At 35.9% G+C, this 25,329-nt stretch overlaps 1 protein-coding gene across 2 annotated transcripts; it reads left to right on the top strand.

The window, feature by feature from the left end:
- The first annotated feature begins 620 nt into the window (after positions 1-620).
- LOC105220272 (transcriptional activator cubitus interruptus) lies at positions 621-25,329 on the top strand. Of its 2 annotated transcripts, none has more exons than XM_011196706.3 (6): positions 621-1,677; positions 17,885-18,267; positions 18,812-19,497; positions 19,605-20,084; positions 20,260-20,424; positions 20,554-25,329. In XM_011196706.3, exons 1-6 carry the CDS (start codon positions 1,640-1,642, stop codon positions 23,755-23,757), a joined length of 4,956 nt encoding a protein of 1,651 aa, XP_011195008.1. In that variant the 5' UTR covers positions 621-1,639; the 3' UTR covers positions 23,758-25,329. The 2 variants fall into 2 exon arrangements, with proteins under 2 accessions (XP_011195008.1, XP_054091444.1); XM_054235469.1 differs by lacking the exon at positions 621-1,677 and adding an exon at positions 1,698-2,134.

Here is a 25,329-nt window from a genome sequence, read left to right as displayed (position 1 = left end):
ATAGAATCAACGAATTCGAAACACATGAAGGGAATATATGTATATACATAAATCTGAAAACAGCGATCATCAGCAAATATTTACATACAACATATCATATATGTATGTATCCGTAATGAGTAAACTAAACCTTAATTTAAAGATTGCAATGCTATCAGTTTTCGAACATATGTACATACTTATATGTATTCCCGAATCTCATAGATATCGAAAATTATCCATTTAGTTTCAATTGCGTTACTCCTATGTACATGCAGATGCATAAATAATTCCATCCCAAAAGAGATAGCGATCGGAAAAGAGAAGCATTTCACTCTTTGGAGTTTGTTAAATAGATGTGGCATTATTAAGAGGAATAACTGAGCGACACAAGAGTGAGTTGTCTCTTTGCTTATATATATGTGTGTGTATGTACATACGTGTCCATCGACAATGGCTTGTGCCTTTAGTAACGCGTTGGACTGCAGACAAATGATCGTGTGTACTCAATTCTTCTGCTCAGCAGCCATACAACCTGCTTTTCACAACACATGGGCATGTATGTATGTGTGACAGTCTGTCCACTGTCTAACTGCCAGTCATGGCTTTGCTTCTTGTTAGTTTTCGAGGCATTTGTAGTTGTCTTTCATACATTAACACTGATGTTCTTGTTGTTGGTTTTTCGCCGTACGCTGTGTAGTATTGCTACCGCTGTTATTTCGAACGTGTGTTCATGCTTGAAATCGTCTCTGCTCTAGCTAAAGTAAGCAAATATTGCAGATACAAGTTGTTTGCGCTTGCATCCATGCCCGACTTCCTGATATTCAGTACGATTATAACACAAGTAAAAGGTGCACGCACGCGCTTAGATTATCCACTTTTGTCACATACAACAACCATACATATATATATATATATATATACATATGTAGGCATATTCAAATACCTATACGTACGCAACGCTTTCATATTTATTATGTAGCACTTTATTTAAATTGAAAACGCTTCATACACACATATCAAAATCTGCTAGTAAATATTGTGATATATTAATATGCTCGTACTATATAGAGATCTACAATATATGCAAATAAAACAACGGAAAACAAAGCAAAATACATATAATTTTTTAGTACACTAAAATACTTACTTAATTATATGGAAAGAAAGTTAGAATATATACAAGTCAAATACAAAACATAAGTGTAAAGCAACGAATAAACCGCAATTCAAAAAGTGTTTAACCGCCGGCAAAGCGCGTTCGCTCATAGACGCGTACGTACGCACTTACATCACACATAAAAGTGCTCACAAGTGTTATTTCATTCATAATAATTTATTTTAATTAATTAAATAACTAAAATGTAGTTGTGTGTATAAAAGTATGTGATTTCTTGTGAACGAAATACGAAATAATGTTCTGATATTTCTGCGAAACTAACGGAATTGAAAGTGCCTTTTAAATAATTGAATTTCTACAGACATAGTGTGTGTGTAAAAATTTGCCAACTTGATATTGCTGAAAACAACATTTTATAATCCACGTATAAGCATTTATCACGATATACAACGAAAACATTCCTTCACATAGCAGCCAGCATATTCATTTACAAAACATATTTCCAAAAAACAATTAGTCGCATGACTGCAATAAAAAGGGATGGATGCCTACACATTACCAACTTACTTCCCATTGGCGTAAGTAATTTAAACTTATTTTTCTAAATCGAACATATATGCATGAATATATAAGAGTTCAACTGTAACACATTAATTTAAAAAATAATTGGGATCGAAGAAAATACATATAGTCAGTATAAAGAAAGCATTCCCCGACCCAGCAAGCTTCTAAAGTGAATTTAGTGTTAACATAAGCGCAACATAAGTTCTAACAAAAATGGTAAAAAAACCCATTTGATTTGAAACACTTACAAAAAGACACGCTTGAAATAACTGTCACTACATTGCAGATGCTTATTTTACCTACAATACACTTGTTTTATAATAACGGTATTTTTAGTTTTCCGATATGAACAAGAAGCGGAATACAGAAATATAAACTGAACATTGTCTCCATATAAGTATTTGGAATATCTCCCAAATATTATCGCTGTTTCAACAACACTGTATATATTAGATTACAACATTTAAACCGGTAAGCAAGAAAAATACATTGATTTTTGTGTTTCGGCAGTTGCTTTTTATAGAGTACAAATCAACTCAGTATTTAACCGTTTTTGGTTTGTTAATTTTCAACGCAATGAAATATATAGTACATATGTATGTACAGAGTAGTTTACACAAAACCTCATGCACCAAATTTACATCTGTGAATCGCAATAAAATCGTTTCATTTCCGAATCCGACCACTTTTCGTCAACAAAAAGTGGTTCAGTAAAGAAAACTTCAAGCAAAAACGATTGTTGCCAATTCGCGGTTACCAGACGCAAACCATGGCCCAGCAAGGCTTGACGGTCAGGAAAATTGTGCTATAAGTTTAGTGGGTTTGACAGAAGTAACTTATTTGGAGATACTAAACTTAATTCGAACCTCTACCGTTAACAATAGCCCCGTCCTGAAGCGCCCAGTTTTGCTCAATAATAGAAGACTTGTGTTTCATTAAACTGTGATTTTATCTTCGAAATCTCAACAAGTTGTCAAACAGAACGTTGCATATTTGATCCAAATCAAATCATTCTATACCCTAAATAGAACCTTTAATTTTATCCAAAAATAATGAATTTATTTTTGATATACCTTATATTATTAACGCGAGGAGTGTTTGGTTCAATGAAATATGAATCAAATTATGCTTTGAAAGATGAACAGAAGACTTGTCATTTTAAGCTTTAAAAAAATGATAAAAAGTAAAAAATAAAACATTGATTTAAGTCACATGCGAAAGAAGCATAAAGAATCGGCCAAAAATTTAAAGCAGTGCTTCTGTTCCAGCCTAAGTTATTGTTATATTTTGAATAATTTTTGGTATATATTATTGATTTCTCTTCAGATTGTAAAATATGTATATCAATACTGAATTCCAAATTGGAACATACCCGGGTTTACTGTTTTAACAAGACAGATTTTTTAAATCTAATTTTAATTTTTGTATTATTTACATAATATAAATATATACACTCGCTTTGCAATAATTGCGATTTAATTATTGTTAAATATTTTTAGGAAGCTGCAGTTGAGGAAGTTAGTTTTCTTTGCACCAATTTAATCAGTGTTGCCAGTTGCATTAAACAGATATTCTCAAAAATGTTTATCCACTGTTGTTAACTGCGTTTTGAAGAATACTAAAATTATTATTTTTTTCTTTAATCTACTTTAGTTAAGGTGCATTTATGGTTAAAATATTCCGGTAGTTGTACGCACTCATGGCGGTAGGCGCCAATTTATGCACGTACATATAATGTTTAGTAGGTTTGAATTAAATTCCAGATGTATCCAGATTTTTCATGTATGTATTGACAAATTAAAAAAAAAAATATTTGAAGCGGGGTCACAGTATTTTAATCGAAAATCACAACTTATCAAACTACTTCTTAGATATTTGGAGCTTTATATGACATACAGTCATTTATTATATCATGGTATGTGATGTCTGCAATGAATTTGTAAACATTTGTAGTATAAGTACATATTTAGTATTCGTCATTTGTACTCACCGAATTTCTGAGAGTTCTATAAAGTTCTAGCTGTCTTTCATAACATCTAATGAAGTCAGTAGGTGCTGTGTATCGAATTGAACATACTATACCAAATGTTCAATAAAGCGACACCACCTGCCAAATGACATTTTGTACTGCCTGCCTTATGCCTTATGTTTTCTAGGAACAAGTATACTTTATTTCATGTGATAAACATATAATTATATATTGTTATTATAATACAGTTGAACTTCCATAACTCGAACGTCTATAACTCGTAGTTCTCCATAACTCCCACTCTTGAACTGGAATAGAAGTCAAATTTCATACAAATTACCTTCCGTAATACAGAAGTCTTTCAAACTAGTAGTTTTTTTGTGGCTTATGGTGATTCGAGTTAGGGAAGTTCAACTCTATATATGTAAGTCTTTAATTCTTATATTGAACACCGTTATTCTAAATGAATGCAATGCAGAATGTAAACATGTAAAGATGAACGATCGAATTACAAATGTAAAAACGGAGGCAAATTCGTATGCAAAAGCATGGTTCGTGACACATACCGTTCAAAATTCATCGTAAGACTGCAAATCCTTCGCACTTTCTTGTTCTTGTTAGTTCTATAGCAATACATTTACCCTGACTTCAACGACTCAGCACAAAACATCATATTCATTTGTATGTATTTGCATCCACATAAACACATTTTACAAACGTGCCTCACATGTGTATACATACATACAGTAATTCAACGTTTTAATATACATAAGTATCGAACATGTAATGTTTAGAATAGTTTTTTATTTATGAATATTAACTTTTGATATAGATATAGTTATCGCATTTTGTACATTATCAATAATTTTTATAACGAAAATTATAATTCTTGTAAGATATGTAATAGCATATACATATATGTTCTTTCTAAACTAGGTTATTCATTTTAAAAGCATGTAGAAATTATTATTTTATTTAATCTCGCATTAAATACCCAAAGTGATACTAGTTATAATAGCTGTATTCAATTTAACACAACATGGCACAATACAAATGAAATAAACAACATATAGACTCACATAATCAAAAACATCTAGTATAGGAAATCTAGCACTCTCTTGTATATTGTAACTTTATTTGACAGGAGAGCAGACCTCAGGCATAGCTAGGAGAAAAGTAATATTATATATCGAAGGCAGCTAATAAGTACATTTACCTGTATATTATATCTGACGAAAATATAGCAATATCGAATTTAGTATTTGTTATGATCCGATATTGTCCATTTCTAATACATACAATATAATATATAAAGCCGATCTTATAGAATGCATCAAATACAGCTAAGGCGAGTAAAAAACTATTAAAAAAACATATGTATATGGCCTATTAGCGCAAGATCTGTCGAATTATCGAGGTAAGTACATAAGTAATTATAGCAAGTAAATTATCTGTATCATCCGTACCGTTAATTGAATTTATTAATTTATTATATTCGTTATACAGTTACGGTACTTTCAAAAGTTTTAACCATAATACTATTTTCTAGTCATGAAATAAAATGTTACAAATAATATTTCCTCTAAGTCGAATAATATAGATATATATTAAACATATTAGTGGGCGAAATGAAGGCTACTATTTTAAAATAATTAAACACAAAAGCCTCAGATGTCTCTCTTACTGTGGGTGTCTGAACCAAATTTGATGACTGATATATGATATATATACACTTTTAATGTTTTGCTTATCAATGGTCCGTTTCTGCTACACCAAGCACCCTGGGATGTCGAGCAATAAGCGTGCCAAATTTAAAAACGTTATTTTTATTTTTTTTTTTTTTTTATACTCTCGCAAGAAATGTTGCTAAAGAGAGTATTATAGTTTTGTTCACATAACGGTTGTTTGTAACACCCAAAACTAAACGAGTTAGATATAGGGTTATATATACCAAATTGATCAGGGTGAAGAGTGGAGTTCAAATCCGAATGTCTGTCTGTCCGTCCGTCTGTGCAAGCTGTAACTTGAGTAAAAATTAAGATATCTTGATGAAACTTGGCACACTTATTTCTTGGCACCATAGGAAGGTTGCTTTCGAAAATGAGCAAAATCGGACCACTGCTACGCCCACAAAATGGCGAAAACCGAAAACACATAAAGTGCAATAACTAAGCCATAAATAAAGCTAATGAAATAAAATTTGCTATGAAGGATCGCACTATGAAGGGGCATATTTGGATGTAATTTTTTTGGGGAGTGGGCGTGGCCCCGCCCCCTACTAAGTTTTTTGTACATATCTCGCAAACCAATAGAGCTATATAAACCAAACTTTCTGTAGTCGTTTTTTAGCCACTTCCTAATACAGTCCAAAAATGAAAGAAATGTGATCATAACCACGCCCACCTCCCATACAAAGTTAAGTTGAAAATTGCTAAAAGTGGGTTAACTCACTAACGAAAAACGTCAGAAACACTAAATTTCACATAAGAAATGGTAGATGAAAGCTGCACTCAGATTTTTTTACAAAATGGAAAATGGGCGAGGCGTCGCCCACTTATGGGTCAAAAACCATATCTCAGGAACTACTCGACCGATTTCCATGAAACTTGGTTTGTAATAGTTTCCTTACATCCCAATGATATGTTGTGAAAATAGGCCAAATCGCTTCACAACCACGCCTTCTTCCTATATACCAGAACTTTAAAGAAGATCTGAATCGTTTACTTTACAATATATAAAGTAAGCATTAGTGAAGATATCGGTGCAGAACTTTGCACAAATACTATGTTAATAGTGTGGCAGCTCCATTCTAAAAATCGCCGAAATCGGACCATAAGTTTTTAAGGCCCCATATATCGAACACGAAGACCTCGGTGCTTCTAACCTAATATTATGGTTTCCAACTTTCAATGGACTTTATACAATATATATGACGAATATGTGGGTCAAATTGTGTATTATATAATATAAATAAAGTTAAATAAATAAATTGCGAGAGTGTAAAATGTTCGGTTACACCCGAACTTAGCCCTTCCTTACTTGTTTTTTAAGTTATTGTTTGCCAGCATAAATGAACGAACATCAATTGGTAGGCTATTTCAAATTCCCACAGATTCTTTCACTTAACAATACATACACTATCATATATTAGATACACTTACCCGATCACCAAATCTCTTGAGCACTAATGGCAAGAGATGATTCGAAAGTGTACTAAAGAGCTCAAAAGGTTTATTTCGGAGGCTGGGTACACAATATCATCGGAACTGCAAAATGTATAACAAAAATATCAGTAAGATATTTAACAGAAATTATGTAGCTTTTTCTTCTCCTAGCCCGTATACTTAATACAAGTACAGTAGATGCTCACAAATTTAAACCTTCAGTAATTAGAATTTGCAGAAATTAAAATCAGAGTCGCGACACATTCAAACGTTCTGAAATTAGAATATTTTGTTTATTTGTTGGCCAGTTAACTAAATCGGTGAAATGTGAAATATTATATCATCTTTGAAAACCAAAGCTTGGTATCTTGAAAAGCTTGACAATGATATTCAATGAAAGCGGTTAGCTCTAGATTTGATTGTGTCACCAACTGCAATCAACAATGTTTATATTAAATCAAATATAACATACATTTCCAATCATTTTAATAATACCTATAATGAGAAAACCCATATTAGAAACCATGCTTCATAAATGGTGTTTGAACGTGAAAATATATTTTGTGAAAAGTGTTATTAATTTAATATAATGGCAATTATAGTGAATTGTTTTTCTTTGAGAAACAAAATATAACCGTAATGATGTGTATATGTAAATATTAGTTGTGAAGTTGGTGATTCAGCCGTATATTTTGTGAACGAATTTCTTAGCTTTGACCATTATCGCAATTATCTTTGGTTTTTTACAAATATATGCCGAAATATGGTCGTCTGTAGTACTAGATTCCAGCATAAGAAAATCCATCAAGCTACTTGTCTGTCCCCGAATCGAATCACTCGCAACCAGATCAATCATGTTGTGATAGATTGGACGACATGTCTCCAGTGTTTTTGATGTGCGTACGCTTCGTGGTCCCAACATCGACTCGGACCACTATCTTGTAGCAGCTAAGATACGCACCCGCCTCTGTGTAGAAAAGCGCACACATCAACAAACACAAGGAAGGTTCGACATCGAGAAGCTGCAATCACAACCGACAGCCGAACGATTTTCTGTGAGTATGAAGAGCTTGACAAGCTGGCCGACAGGGGTAATGCTCGAAAATTTTACGAAAAGGTCCGGCGACTAACTAAATGTTTCAAGACCGGAGCACACTCCTGTAGGACCCTCAGAGGTGATCTAGTTATTGATGACCAGAGTATACTGAGTTTGTGGAGGGAACACTTCTCCAGCCTGCTGAATGGCAGTTAAAGTATAACACCAGGAGATGGCGAACCCTATTCCCCAATCGACGACGATGGAGCAGATGTTCCATTGCCCGACCGTGAAGAAATTCGAATAGCAATTACCCGCTTGAAGAACAATAATGCGGCGGGAGCCGATGGATTACAGGCCGAGCTATTTAAATACGGCAGCGAAGAGCTGATAAGGTGCATGCATCAGCTTCTTTGCAGAATATGGTAGGAAGAAAGCATGCCTGACGATTTGAATCTCAGTGTACTCTGCCCAATACACAAAAAGGGAGACCCCACAATTTTCGCCAATTACCGTGGGATAAGCCTCCTCAACATCGCGTATAAGGTTCTGTCGAGCGTATTGTGTGAAAGATTAAAGCCCACCGTTAACAAACTGATTGGACCTTATCAGTGTGGCTTTAGACCTGGAAAATCAACAACTGACCAGATATTCTCCATGCGCCAAATTTTGGAGAAGACCCGTGAAAATAGGATCGATACGCACCATCTCTTTGTCGACTTTAAAGCTGCTTTCGACAGCACGAAAAGGTGATACCTTTATGCCGCGATGTCTGAATTTGGTATCCCCGCAACACTAATACGGCTGTGTAAGCTGACGTTGAGCAACACCAAAAGCTCCGTCAGGATCGGGAAGGACCTCTCCGAGCCGTTCGATACCAGACGAGGTTTCAGACAAGGTGACTCACTCTCGTGTGATTTCTGATGCTGGAGAAAATAATACGAGCTGAAGAGCTAAATAGAGAAGGTACAATCTTCTATAAGAGTGTACAGCTACTGGCGTACGCCGATGATATCGATATCATTGGAAACAACACCCGCGCAGTTAGTTCTGCTTTTTCCAGACTGGATAAGGAAGCGAAGCGTATGGCTCTGGTGGTGAACGAGGACAAGACGAAATATCTCCTGTCGTCAAACAAACAGTGAGCGCATTCGCGTCTTGGCTCCCACGTCACTGTTGATAGTCATAACTTTGAGGTTGTAGATAGTTTCGCCTTCCTGGGAACCAACATTAACAGCAATAACAATGCCAGCCTGGAAATCCAACGCAGAATCACTCTTGCCAACAGGTGTTACTATGGACTAAGTAGGCAATTGAAAAGTAAAGTCCTCTCTCGACGAACAAAAACCAAACTCTACAAGTCTCTCATCATTTCCGTCCTACTTTACGGTGCAGAAGCGTGGACGATGTCAACATCCGATGAGACGGCACTAGGAGTTTTCGAGAGAAAGGTTTTGCGGATACGCTGGGTAGGTCATGTTGTTCGTATGGATGAAAGTGCTTCAGCTCTGAAAGTATTCGATGCAGTACCCGCTGGTGGAAGCCGAGGAAGAGGGAGACCTCCACTCCGATGGAAGGACCAGGTGGAGAGGGACCTGGCTTCGCTTGGTATAACCAATTGGCGCCAAACTGCCAGAAGGAGGGATACGTGGCGCGCTGTTTTGGACTCGGCTATAACCGCGTAAGCGGTGTCTACGCCAGTCAAGAAGAAGAAGATGTCGGTTTTTTTGTTAGCTGGAAAAATATATTTAAGCAATATAATTAAAATGTATAATTTAATTGGTTATGTATAAATAATAAGAACTATTTCCTAAATTCAATCACCCTAAACACAAAGTGATTCAAATTTGTGAGCGTTTGCTGTTGTATAATGATTTTCACACTTCTTGTTGACTTTTTATTGGTTTATCAGTCAATGTTTAATATATGTATTTTAGAAATAGTAGTAGCAAGTATTATTGTTGTCCATGTCCACCTGATTTTATACCGAATACATCGGTCAATGTGTGATTCTAATGCTAAACCACATAGTTGTCATGAAAATAAGTTATTTAAATCATCATTTAGAATGAATGTTGTAAGTTGATTGTAATATACAGTGGATCTTCCATAACTCAAACTTTTATAACTCGAAGGTCTCCATAACTCGAACTCCTGAATTGGCAATAGAAGTGAAATTTCATAAAAATTTCCTTCCATAAATCGAACTTTTCGACCAGGGTAGTCCCTATAGAGAGAGTGTTCTACGATATAGATCGTATGGACGTGAACAAGAAATATGATATCACATTTATGGATTGCATAAATCATGTCACAAAGGCATGTGATACAGACGTCAAGAGCCAAACAATAGCAAACTGAAACAAACAAATTTACAGAATACATGTTTTAAAGTATTTATGTACATATAGCTTTATGCGAAGTAAATAAACAAAACTGTGAATATATCTATATTTTACAGCTTTTTGAACAATTGTATGTTTTAATGAAAATTCTATAACTCGAAGTCTTTCTAACTCTACGTTTTTTTGTGGATTATGGTGATTCGAGTTAGAGAAGTTCCACTATATATTATATATATCTATAAATTATTATAGTTTCAAACTCCATACTCACTAAATTTCTTTACAATTTCTATATATGAGATACAAAGATACCAAATCGATTATCAATCAATTCGAAGATAGCTTTGATGGTAGATAGCGGGCTTAAGTGTATTTGCAAAAACCGTTTGCCTTTTCCACAATCGTACTTAGTACTAATTGCATAGCTCTACTGGTACTTTAGACATTTCATTTTAATCTGAATTCTGCAATTATGTTTATAAATTTTATTCTCCTTTAAATGGTCGAAGATCTATTTCTTTTTCATTGGGTGCGCTCTAATTTTGTTTGGATAAAAGTATACATATATGGGTCACTACTGCGTGTTCACAAAATGTAGGCGCTAAGAAGCATACCTTGCAATTTTAAAAAATATAGAAAGTGTTTTCGAAGAACAAATAACGGCTATTATTACGCCAACATATACTGTTGGGATCAATAAAGAACTCAATTTATTACAATAATATGATTAGCATTCATGTACTTATATTTGTATCTCAATTTACACCCCAATTGTTTACGGCATACTAGCGTGAGTATAGTATCATCCAGACAAACAAAATTTTGCATAGCTATCGACTAATTTTCTTAGGCAACTGAGTGGCCAGCCACTTTGTCTATATCTTGATGTTTATACCTTTTGCTATATTTCCTTTCTTGATGAAGCTTGGTAAACATATTAGTAAAATATTATTCCAAAAAATTCAGAGGAGATGTTTTTCTTATAATGCATAGTGTGCCACTAAAAATGTGAAAAATGTTTCTGTTACACGAATTGTATGAGTTTCTTATAACAATTGCGCCTATTAGCTGTAGATGCCTTTAAGGCAAAGGAATCTAAATTTTCACGACCAAAGTACAAGTTAATTTAATTCGATAAAATAACTATTTTAAATGAAAGTCGTCGTTTTCTTTGTTTTTATTTTTGAATCGTACAGATTGATGCAAACAAAATAATTCAGTCTTGATATGGTTTATGTGTATACAAATTTGTTCCTAATGAAATAGTTGATTTGGCATATAATTAGGAATTTAAATGCGCGACCACACACCACGCCAAATAAAATTCTTTGCTCATATCCGCAAGCAATGCTTAAAATTGAATCTTTAAATGTTTACGCAAGATCTCACATGAATTCAAGCAAAATTCAAAATTCCAGGCGACTATTGAAACTTCTCATTTTATGGTAGCACCTGACATGATTTTCTTGCAAAGACAGTAATATTTGCAATAATTCGTTTGTAGTGTATACATACATAGTTATATGCACGTTCCTCTAATAACGTAATGTAACATTTAAAATGGCGTACCGAGTCCAACTAAGGATTAACATTCATAACCATAATCATATAGTAAGAGCTTCGCATTTATTAGCATTCTAAGGGCAATTTTTATTTTATGACCCTATTAAAGCCGAATTCGTTTACCATACTGTTTTTTCTTATCTATACTGCTATTATAAAGAGGAAAGATTTGTATATATGATTGTAATGAATGAACTCAAAAACTACTGTGCCGATTTCAAAAATTCTTTCACCATTGGAAAGCTACATTCACCCCGAGTAACATAGGCTATATTTATTGCTAGAATCTCAACTTTCTGGAAATAGTTCCCAGGTGAGGGGGTTAAAACGAAGCTTAATCTGAAACTGAAAATCGTCCTGCAAGTCATTCTCTTCGCATCACAATCGAGTGCCAGATAGTCGAGTAACGAGTGTTCGCAGCTGCTTGCTTAACACAATTTCAAAACCTGCCAAGTATGCGCTTGAGAGTCGAGTACGGAGCGACTTGAAGAACAAAACATTATATTAGAAATATACAAGCTCGCATTAGGGCTTCGAACTCTGAGCGTTCCCAACACCTTCATAATCAGAGAAAAAGACATCGGACACCAAAGATTATAGGTCGTAATCAAGTTTTAGCTCATTGCAAATAAAATATAATTTCATGTTCGAATTTTCCTTATTTTACTTTTTTTAAATGACCCCACGCAAGAAACGGCAAAGTACATACAGAACATTGTGTGTAAAATGGTTTGACTTTTGAAATGTTTGTTTAAACCTGTGCGAAGCCGGAGTGGTCCGCTAGTATCATCATATTTGAGCAAATGTTTTGAAGTGTCCAAGCTTCAATTGGTGCTTAATTATAGTCAAATCTTTTATCTGCTTAATTATAGTTAATATCTTCAGTAAGACCAAATTATAGTGCAATATTATTCTTCAAAGTATAAATTCTGTACTCAGTTTAAAATTGCACTGAAAGATAGTTCAAAAAGCAATTAATAAAGGGGTTAGAAAAGTAATTTTAATTGTATTTCATAAAACAAGTTAGTACAATTTTTTTATTATAACCATGGTACATAATTGGAAAGACCACAACAAATATTAGTAGAATTGTGGATTAGATGCAGTGTTACTGTATTAAAAATTAAGGGCTATAAAAGGAAACCATTACAATTTCATTAGGAAGCAAAAAGGAAAGTCAACAATATAACAAACGGTTTTAACCAAAGGGTTGCCTTCCTATTATCTTACCATTATTGTAAGGGTGCAATGAAACCCCGGTAGTAGAGCTGCTGAAATGGAATTCCAGTATAATCGTAAACAAACATACTCAACATAAATCAAATAAAAATATCTCTAGAGAATGCGACCACAGCCTGTTTTACAAAAAATCTTATCTACTCGCATATTTATTAATTGTCTTTGCAAGTATATGTGTATATAAATTATAATTAGTTAAAGATTAATAATCTAAGGATCCAGAAGGGGATTAATAATCCATAGTAGGCTATATTTATATTTATAGTTAGGATCTCAACTTTCTGGAAATAGTTCCCAAAAGAAATAGTTCAAAAAGACTACGTGATGGAGAATCTTAATCTGAAATTGAAATATTGAAAGTCCCGCAAGTCATTCTCTTCGCATCACAATCGCGTGCCAGATAGTCGTGTACGAGTGCTCGCAGCTGCTTGCTTATCAAAATTTCAAAACCTGCCAAGTATGCGCTTGAGAGTCGAGTACGAAGCGGCTTGAAGAATATACAAGCTCACACTAGGGCGTCGAGGTCTGAGCGTTCCCAACGCCTTCATAATCAGAGAAAAAGACAACGGACACCAAAGACTAAAGGCCGTAATCAAGTTTTAGCTCATTGCAAATAAAATATAATTTCTTGTTCGAATTTTCCTCATTTTACTTTTTTAAAATGAACCCACGCAAGAAAAGGGAAAGTGCATGCATATGTCTGGGAGAGTGTATATAAGTGTGTAAAACCTTATAACTTTTGAAATGTATGTTTAAACCCGTGCGAAGCCGGAGCGGTCTCCTAGTTAAATATATATTTTTAAATAATAACAAGCAAGGAAAGGCTAAGTTCGGGTGTAACCGAACATTTTATACTCTCGCAATTTATTTAGAGATTTACCTATATTCTCGGTGAAAAATTACCCTTAGGCACTTAGTTCTTCATGTTTGATATCAGGGGCCTTGAAAAGTCATGGTTCTATTTTGACGATTTTTCCTCAAGTGATGTCACGGCTCAAATACAGTATTTGTGTAAAGTTTTATTTCGCTCTCTTTATCAGTTCCTTATGTATACATTATAAAGTGAACGAATCAGAAGGATTCAAAATTGAGTTATATGGGAAGTAAACGTAGTTGTAAACCGATTTCGCTCATATTCCACCAGTCTCATGAAGGTGTCAAGAAAATATTATATACCGAATTTCATTGAAATCTGTCGAGTAGTTCTTGAGATATGGTTTTTCACCCATAAGTGGGCGACGCCACGCCCATTTTCCATTTTGTAAAAAAATCTCAGTGCAGCTACAGGCGGGGTCACGCCCACTTTTCCAAAACAATTACATCCAAATGTGCCCCTCCCTAATGGGATCCTATGTTCCAAACTTTATATATGGCTTAGTTATGACACTGTATAGGTTTTCGGTTTCCACCATTTTGTGGGCGTGGCAGTGGACCGATTTTGCCCATTTCAGGGTGCCAAGGAACATGTGTTCCAAGTTTCATTAAGATATCTTAATTTTTACTCAAGTTATCGCTTGCACGGACAGACGGACGGACAGACATCCGGATTTCAAATCCACTCGTCATCCTGATCATTTATGTATATATAACCCCATATCTAACTCTTATATTTCTTGGTGACACAAACAACCGTTATGTGAACAAAACTATTATACTCTGTGCAACAGGTTGCGAGAATATAAAAATCCAGTGTCCGTGTGTATGTTCCGAATGAACTCAAAAACGAGTCAACTGATATTCATGAAAGTTGACATATACAGAGGTAGTCAAAATTATTTACACATCGGACGCTTTTTTACAAGTTTCACACATAAAGCTTTTGCTTGTAGTTGTTGTTGTCGCAGGGTAACAAAATGCTATGTTGTTATAAACCTTGATCTATTCCTGAGAGAAAAAAAACAGTTTGACACGAATAGCTAGAAATATGGCGGAGATATAAGCAAATGAACTACAGACTCGCAGTAGTCAAAAGTATTTACACAAATTTTTTTTGCGTCAAAAGTATTTACACACGGCGATTTAGCCTTTATCCTTGGATTTGGTTTAGGCAAGAGTAGTAATTGGATTCTATTGCATTCATAACCACCTAACTCAGCCTTAAAATATAAAATTTGGTAAATAAAATGCCGAGACCAGTGGAATTGAGGACTATAACTAGATTGGAGACTGTTACTAAGTTTAAGACTCGGGTTTCGGCTTCGGAGTTAGTTAAAATTTATAGAATTTGATGGAATACTGTTTATAATGTTATTAAAAAGAAGGAGACGAACAATTGCAAGGATACTTTAAAGAGAACTGGACGGAAACCTGAGATAACTTAAAGAGAATGCAGAAGATTAGTAGGAACTGTCATACAAAATCCCACAATTAGTCCTGTTAATATTGCAGCACCATCGAATCAGCATTTTGCATGAACAGTCAATGATGCTACACTGTTAAGGACATTTAAAAATAGTAACATAAATACCTACGTTGTGCATAAAGTTGACCACTTCCGAAACCAAAAAAGCGATATGCCTCTCATTTGCCTTAAAATGCATCCTAAAGCCTGTCGTGGGCAGATAAGGCCGAATTTTAGTTCCAGGGCTTCTTTAGTAAACGGTTTATGCATTTACCACGTGAAAAGAAGAATAATGCAGTTTAGACGCTAAATGGAGTCGGGAGTGACATTATGATTTTTTGAAATTTTTTTCGGAAATTTTCCTTACTTCTGTTTTGAAGATTTGGTACTAATTTAGGGACCCTAAATTATCCGGATATAGCAGAATTCACATGACCATGCCATTGTAGTGGTCCGTCGGCCTTTTCCAGCTATTGGCTACATTTTACAACAGGACAATGCTCCATTTCATAAAGGATCTTTACCTACAAAAGTTTTAAATGAAGCAAATCAAGTTGACCTCTGCACAGCCCTGACCAAAACTTTAGTCAAAATGTTTGGTCTTTCGTTAAATATCACAGGACAATTGATATAATAACCGAAAACGCCGAAATTATTGACATTTGGTCTAAATTAACTGTTAACTTACCGCACAATTGTGTTGAATCAATTCGGCCATAAAGCAGGCCGGTATTGATGCCAATGGTAATGTAACCAATTATGAATTTATCGCCTTAGAATAGGATTTTATACTGAACATTAAAATTTTATAGTTATCATTAAATAAGAACAGGATAATAGAGTTCATGTTGTGTGTAAATACTTTTGATTACTCCGAGTCTTCAGTTCATTTGCTTATTTCTCCGCCATATTTCTAGCTATTTTTGCCAAACCGACTTCATTCGCACGGGAATAGATCAAGGTTTACAACAACATATCATTTTGTTACCCTGCGACAACAAGCGAAAGATTTTTGTGTGAAACTTGTAAAAAAAAACGTCCGATGTGTAAATAATTTTGACTACCTCTGTATATGTAATTTGGTCCAACTTAGATGATAGGATAGTTTTTATTCAAATTAATCGTCTCCACAACGTTACAGTTACATAAATATAATAAAAGAATTAATTCCTGTTCGTTAGTCTCGCAAAAAGTCGAGAACGGCCAAACCGATCTGGCTAATTTTAGTCTTGAAGTATTCGTGGAAGGCCAGGAAAAGATTAGAGAGTGAGCAAATATGGAAAAATTGCGAGGAAGATAATAATAAGAGAATTTCATTCGAGTTGACAAGAAAAATATAAAAAGAGAAAACAAAAAAATAATATTTTGAAAGTTGTCATTGTTGATTTGTTAAAATATTTTTGTTATTGTTCAATTGCATAAGGTTGTGTCGATAGCTCAAAACAATTTGTAACAAATAAGGAAAGGCTAAGTTCAAGTCCAACCGAACATTTTATACTTTCGCAATTTATTGATGTAATTTTATTAAGAAAACACACAATTTCACCTATATATTCGGCATAGAGTCTAATAGAAAATTATCATATATAGTATATGAGGGCTGATGTAATTCCAGAACCAATTTCACTCATTTTCACCACCAAGGTTAATGGGAATAGGCGCAACTTGGCACCTGTTAGTAGGCAAACAAACGGCACATTCGGCCTTGAAATTACTCCTAAATTGTAAATGAACGAAACACCAGTCGGCAAAATCGCCATAGCGCTATAACGACGATTTTCCAAATATTCAAGAAGTCGCTGGAGGTACTGCACAGGACTTTAAAAGATCTTGATTGTCGATGAACGTTTTTGGTGGAGCCAGGATTCTGTTAGTAGATGATTTACGCCAGACTCTTCCAATTATTCCTGGATCAATTGTTACTGGCGGGCTAATCGCATGCCTAAAATCATTTAATTTGTGGCGACACATAAAGAATCACCAATTAACAACTAACATATGAGTGTTTTTGCAACAATATCAAATTGCGATTGTAGAAGCGGTTGGAAATGGTAGGGTCGCAGTTGACACCTCGATGGATTAATAACATTTCCAACAGATTTCTGTCACTTCATTGACTCGAAAGAGAAGTTTTTCTGACATGAAACTTCAATATGATAACCATAAATGACTGATTGAATGACCTTTATTGGTGGTAAAAAAAAACAAAGATATCGATGATCTTAATGCGACAATTTAGAATTTAGGTTCAGGAGAGTTGAGACAGCTACAAACCAGGATGAAGGAGTCAATTATCTCAAACTATTTAAAATTGTCTGTACTATCACCACTCACTTTGCAATTAAAAGTAGTGTGAGTTGTCATCATGCTGCGTAACATAAATCGACCTCGAGTAATCAATATCGTCGCCGAAGCCAAGATTGGACCAACTTAATTTAATGTATACCTTAGCCGCAACAACGTGTGGCCGGGTCTGCTAGTTATACAATATATTTTATATTTGCATGTTTCCAGAATATTTTTTATATTTTATTGTTTTATTTCACAATTTCTTTGTATTTCAGCACCTATTCAGATCTACAATTTCTCGCTTCGCGACGAGTAGCTGCAGTAGCTGCTGCAGCAACTGTGCTGCCCCCTCCACCGCCACTACCCACTACGAACTCAGTTAATTCCAAAAACATAAATTGCACTAGCGGCTGCAATGGCCAAAATAGTGGCGGGAATGAGTGCAATGCTGGAGAGAGCAGTAACGTGCAATTGTCTCTGGACGTCACGAGCATGGCTGCTAGCGCACACCATCACTCTCTCCCACATCATAACAATCACGGTGCTGGGCCACCTCCTACAGCTCAACCGCACGATTTTCATCCAGCCTATAGAATTCCCAGCTATATGGAACATTTGTACTCACTCCAACGTACCAGTCCTACAGCATCCTTCCATGGTACGTATAAAACTGAATTTCTTAATTAAGAATTTAAAGATAACACGCAATTTGATATATACATATATTAGGCATAACGTCCACTAGAACAACGAAAATTATTATATATAGAAATAGTACATGGGGGTTTGGGTAAATCCTGGACCAATTACATTTATTCTCGCCACCAAGCTACATTATATCACAAATTATATGCTTACTTTTTCCTATACTGCTAAGATATCCCACATATTAATCGATATATACGGTATAACGGCAATTTTTAAATGAGCGATGTCACACCTCCAAAGCAATATTTGTGCAAAATTTTAATCTAATGTCTCCATTGGTGCTCGATTTATATATTCCAAAGTGAATTAGTTCGATAGGTAACCCTTTAAATTCTGATAAAGTTATGAAAGATGTTTCGTTTTGATAAAAAATTAAACTTGTGGACATATTTTGTTAATTTCAGTCTTTTTCTTTTTTATAATGACGAACAGACGTTCCAAAATATTTAACACTCTTTACACTCTTATTTACATATTTGTTTCTCATTTTGCAGATCCATACACAGGCTGTCCTTCAACATTTCATTTAACAGGGCTAACCCTGAACTCTGGTGATTATTTAGGTGCTCGTGCTGTTAGTTCCCTGGGTGAGTTACATCCAGCAACGGCGGCAGCGGCAGCAGCAGCTGCCAATTCCTTAACAAGTACGGACTTTCATTTTAGCGTTGATGGATCCCGACTGAATAGTTCACGAGCGGGAAGTATACGTGCCAGCATTAGTCGGAAGCGTGCACTTTCCTCCTCGCCATATTCGGATTCCTTTGACATAAATTCAATGATACGATTCTCGCCAAACTCATTGGCCACAATTATGAACGGTTCGCGCTCCAGCAGTACAGCTAGTGGATCCTATGGTCACTTATCAGCGGGCACCATTAGCCCCGTTCCTCATTTGCAACAGCTACAGGCCCATTTACTACGCGCTAGTGCTGGTCTATTGCATCCTATGCCATCACATCAAGCCGCAGCTGCCAGCATGTTTGCTATGGGACACATGCACCCACTACAATCGGCGGCAGCCGCCGCAGCTGCTGTTGCAGCAACAGTTGCGAACAATGGTGTAGGAAGCACAAGCAACTCTGACGGAATTCCACCAATCAATAGAAATAATGTTAGTGACATAGTAAATACGACAACCCCGAATAGCATCTCAAACGAACATATATTAAACCGGAAGAATGTAAGCATTTTGGAGCTTTCTATAAAATAGATGAAATACATTATTCCTCTTAATTACGCTTAATTTTTATTTGCTACATATCCTCGTATCTTGTCGTTTTCCTATAGCACTACGAAGACGTGGCTTTAATCAACAAAAGTAAGCCGGAACAGCCGACTTCAACATCAAGTGGCGTGGCACAAGTCGAAGCGGATAGTGCGTCATCAAATGCGCTCCTACGTCGGCAACAACGTTGCAAAAATATCAAGAGTCCACTGATACCCAGCTCTAATAATGTACAGTGTAATACAACAACGACAACAACACCACACAGCGACTACGAGTGCCCCATTGTCGATACAACCGATATAAAGGATGAACCTGGCGATTTTATTGAAACCAATTGTCATTGGCGTGATTGCGGTATAGAGTTCGTCACCCAGGAAGAGTTAGTGAAACACATTAACAATGATCATGTACAGACCAACAAAAAAGCATTCGTATGCCGTTGGATTGAATGTTCGCGGGGCGAAAAGCCTTTCAAGGCGCAATATATGCTAGTAGTGCATATGCGAAGACATACTGGAGAAAAGCCGCATAAATGCACGGTACGTTTTATAAAAATAAAATTCATAGAACTCATTCATAATAGTTCGCTGATAGGAGTTTTGGATTGTAGTCAAAATTAATGCAATTTAATGTCATTGGCTGTCTCACAGTAGTTCGATCATAAACTTTATTTTTAAATTAACGTATTCGTGTATTGTTTATTTTTTAAATTAGTTCGAAGGTTGCTGCAAGGCATACTCCCGTCTTGAGAATCTCAAAACCCATCTACGTTCGCATACAGGTGAGAAGCCTTATACCTGTGAGTATCCTGGTTGCAGTAAGGCCTTTAGCAATGCAAGTGATCGCGCTAAGCATCAAAATCGCACTCACAGCAATGAGGTAAGTTATATTATAAAGAATATATATTACATAAATGTTACAGCAATTTCAAAAACAATTTGAACTTCACATATAAATGTATGTCTGCAAATATTTACATTAATATTCATGTCATCTTACTTTCCATAGAAACCATATATATGTAAAGCGCCAGGATGTACCAAACGCTATACCGATCCTAGTTCTTTACGTAAACACGTGAAAACAGTACATGGTGCCGATTTTTATGCAAGCAAAAAACACAAGGGCTCTTCTAACGAAGACGATAACAGTGGCTTGGATGGCCATGGTATTACCAGCAGTGCTCTTGGCTCAAATGGATTGAAGTCTTCGTTGCATAGACAATTTCAAAGTCAGAATCATCCTCAAATCGATTCTAGCCCACGCAGCGACGACATGCACTCGGGCAAAACAAACAGTATTTCCAGCCCAAGCATCAAATCGGAATCTGATGCTAATTCACCGGAGCACAGCCCAAATGGCACGGATGGAAATCAGTTATTGGTGCAGACATCACAATTACGATCGACCGTTAATATGCGTGACAACGTTAAATCTGCTTCAGGATCCAGCTATGCAGCTGACGAATTTCAATTAAGCTCTGTGACACCACTTGATGAGGGTTGGGACTATGATGAAGATTTGGAAGTTGAAGAGTTGCCATATGTTTTGCGCGCTATGGTAAGCATCGGTGGAGAGGTGAACGCCGGAAATGGTAGTTGCGGAAATATAAGTAGTGGAATGGGAGGCGGAGGTGGTGCAAGCGGTGTACTTGGTGGAACATTGTCGCGACAACGTCTTCGGAGTCGATTACAGGCAAAAGGTATTAATTTGGGTTCGGTGATGTTATCGAACATTCCTGAAACACGTCGAAATGTTGGCATAGGAATTGGCGAACTAAATCAAAGAATAAATAATTTGAAAATGGAGCCAACAAATTCTCCAATGTCGCCACCGAGCACAGATTACATGTCCAAAATAGGAGGAAGTCATACGACAGAACTTCAGACCCGTTTGCAACAACAACAATTTTTAAGACGTGATAGTCAAAATTCAAACGCTAGCACGTACTATTGCAGTATGCAAAGTAGGCGCAGTAGCCAATCTTCTCAGGTGTCTTCCATATCTACCATGAGACCAACGTATAACGCAGGGTCGCTCTATGACCCTATTTCACCGGGCTGTTCACGGCGTTCAAGCCAACTTTCGAATGTGACTTCTAGTATTTTGGGCGGTTGCAGTAGCAATTACAATGGTAATAATAACTCGAATACCAACTCTAACAGCAATATTAGTAATACTCTCTCCAATGACAATGGCACTGCTAAGAATTTGATGTCAAGCAATTCAACGTGCGTTGCTGATAATACCCTGTGCAATAGTATGATGAAATTGAACGGAAGCAATGGAAACAATAACAGTTTGCCACCACCACCATCCTCGCATTTGATATCGTCACGTTTGCAGCGTCTTCACAGCACAAATTATCAACACAAAAATCCACCCCGCGACCGTGGTCGCAATTCCATACCAAACATTTCATTTCCACATCTCATTGAAGAAAATGATATTTCCAATTCATGTTCAACAATGAAATCTTCACAAGGACACTCAAGGCGCCGTCAATCTGAGCCTATACGCACAGAAAACAATCGGTGTTCGACCCCACCACAGTCATACATTCCAGTTGTTCCATTTGAAATGTCTATCAGAAGTTGCGCAACTAATGGTATAGAAATAGAAGATGGCCAAGATAAATTGAAAGCAACAAATTGCGTTGGAGAGCAACCTATAGCTTCATCTCGGGAACATCATCCGAATGAAAGAGTAAATCTAGATGAAGTTGAAGAAGATGAGCTTATAGAAAACAAATTGGTATTACCAGATGAAATGCTCATATATCTCAATCAAGTAGCCGATAAACCATACCCAACGCAACAACAGGAGCCAGCAAACCAACAGCCATTACAAACGAAACCGAAAGAAATCGCAAATCCATTAAACGTTGATAGTACGTTAAAGCAAACACATGCGCTCCCATTAGTAGAAAGTGATGTTGCGAAAGCAGCGTGCCCATTATCTTCTCCCAAAATGTTCCCCAACAGCCCAGCTTTATCATGCATGTCACAAAACCAAACAGCAATGTGTCGCATGATGTCTCCCTCATCCGGCTATTGTGTGGCGACCACGGGAAGTGCACACCCAAATCCCAATTATGAAATGCGTAGTGCTCAAGCTCAGAATCCAGCATTCAACTACTACCGTGCCAACTCACAATTAATAGAGCCACAAGATATGGAATATAGCTCTTCTTATAATAACTCTGCGAATGACACTACGAACTTAGCCGGTCCGTTTCATCAGCATCAACAGCCGCAACAACAATGTGAACATCATCATTTGTCGATTAACTACTTCTGTATGGAGAATTTGAATAATCATGCTCGAGTACTGAATTCAAATTTACCACAACAGTATGAGCACCAACAACATGCGCAATTCCTTCAACACCAACAGCAACCACAACCACAGCAAGAAAATGTAGCTATTTGCGTCGATTCTTCAATGACCAGTTTACCGGAAGCGAAAGCCGATGATATTCCAAAAGCCTGCACTGAGCAGCCCACAACACTTGGCACTGCACCAGTCATTAATAACCTATTTTACCGAGTACATGATACTGACAACCCTCTACAACCAATGCAGCAGCAAGTTCCAGAAACAGCTTTACCCGCATTGAGTGAGCCAGTCAACAAATTACCTGTTGTCGAAATACAGTGTGGCGATATCAGTCAATCCCAAATGTCACCTATATTGGAAACACGCCAGCCAAATCCATCAACTAAAGTTATAATGCCAGGAAATACTACAACACAAGCGGCTGTGACCACCACAACTATGACCATGCAGTCCATATCAGCCAATCAAACTCAAGCAGGCCCAGCAGTCGGACATTTCGTAAACAACTTTCCAACCACAACAACAGCAATCACAACAGTTGCGGCAACAACTACTGAATTGCGTGGTAATAGTAGAAATACTGAGCAAAATGTGCCCTATATCCCAAATGGTGCATCGATCACCAATGGCGGCATGCGTCTGGATACATACCAACGCACACTTGAATATGTGCAGAATTGCCAAAACTGGTTAGAGACTAACAATTTCGCCACAAATAGCAATCAAGACAAAGAAAGAACTGATTACGATCAAAATGCACAGCAAGCTGTTAGCAGTTCAACACATCCCAGCAACAATATGATCATCAACGACATGACCACATCGTTGAGCTCGCTACTAGAAGAGAACAGATATTTTCAACTATTGCAATGAGTATGAAACTAGAAATCTATTGTAAGAAAGAAAAGTATATTATTTGAATACTTGTTTTATGCTAAGGTATATGATATGAGTTTGTTTAGAATGGGAAAGCCACAAACCTACGGGTTAACAATGTGCCTTCTCTATTAGTGCATAATACATGTGGGAAGAATTTACTCTTTGTTCTTCGCTCTCTTTATATAATTAATAATGTCAACCGGTTGTATAAATATACTCTGCGGTTGTAGGAACATAATACAAATACGCTAGAACTGCTTACTGCAATAGTTTAAGTCAATTTCGGATCGTATTTAAGCAATACAGTGCCCGCGTTTAACATAGTAACAGTGTGACAAATTAAACTGCAAGTTTAGCATTTTACATTTGTATATACATATGTACTATTTGACTATTTATATTTAACAGTAGATCTTCCAACATCTTCCATCTTTATATCAGAGTTATCATTCTAGTTATAATAAATATTTCTGGAAAATAACAAATATTTTTTTTCATGAAGTGATACACATACATACATATATATTTCGAAGGGTGCAAACAATGAAAGCATTCAAACATGTATTCAGAAATTATTTGCCAGCGATATTGAGCTCAAAAAATGTTTGAATTTTTGAATGAGTTTTTATAAATTAGGTTGCTTTTTATTCGCGCAATATCTTGTACAACTTTTATACCGAACGGTTGCTCATAAAGTCATTAAAATGGTCGGTTAACGGATTGAATTATATGTAGACATAACAGGAAGTACGTACTTGAGCTTGAGCTTGAGTTTGAGTCTCATATATGTTTAACAATACCGCATATAATTGATAATAATTGATTGATCCAGCATGTTGACTTCATTATATCATCTTATCGTAAACATAAGTACTGAGCAAAAACTGCTCTAAGGATGGATGGAGTCAATCTCCAACTTCTCTATCTCACGTTATAAAAATGTATTTGTCGTATGATGCCCTTTGAAGTGGTTATCACGAATATTATGTTAGTTATATATATATACACAAAATTTCTTGCTTAAGCACGAATCTGTCAAACGTGCTGAGATTTCCTCTCCTGGGTTTCAACTGTCCGAATATGTAGACATGCATAGATTGATCTGACAAACCCATAGATAATATTATTGTGGTATTAAAAGTACAAAAGAACTACAACAAGTGCCACCGAATCAAATACAAAATATAATTAGAAACACTTTTATAAATTGACGCACATATACATATATACACAAATTAATACAACTGTTTAAGATATGCAAATCCGTTGTTAGTAAGTACAATTTAGAAACGCAGATTCAAGCGCATCTATATACTTGTATTTCATGTACACATACAAATATATAAAGATGCGCTTCACAGTGCATTATACTAGATATGTATATGTACATACATGTATTTATTGCTACACTTATGTATTTATGAAGAAAAAAACAAAAACAAATAGGAATCTTTCCCAGCAAAAATACCAAACAAGCATACTGATATCTCAATTATATGTACACATATTAAATGCCATTCGCATATAACATATATTAACATATGTATATGTAACTACATACATACA

This window comes from Zeugodacus cucurbitae, chromosome X (assembly GCF_028554725.1).
Source record: "Zeugodacus cucurbitae isolate PBARC_wt_2022May chromosome X, idZeuCucr1.2, whole genome shotgun sequence".
Classification (NCBI taxonomy): Eukaryota; Metazoa; Arthropoda; class Insecta; order Diptera; family Tephritidae; genus Zeugodacus; species Zeugodacus cucurbitae.
This window is presented reverse-complemented; position numbering and strand designations above follow the sequence as displayed.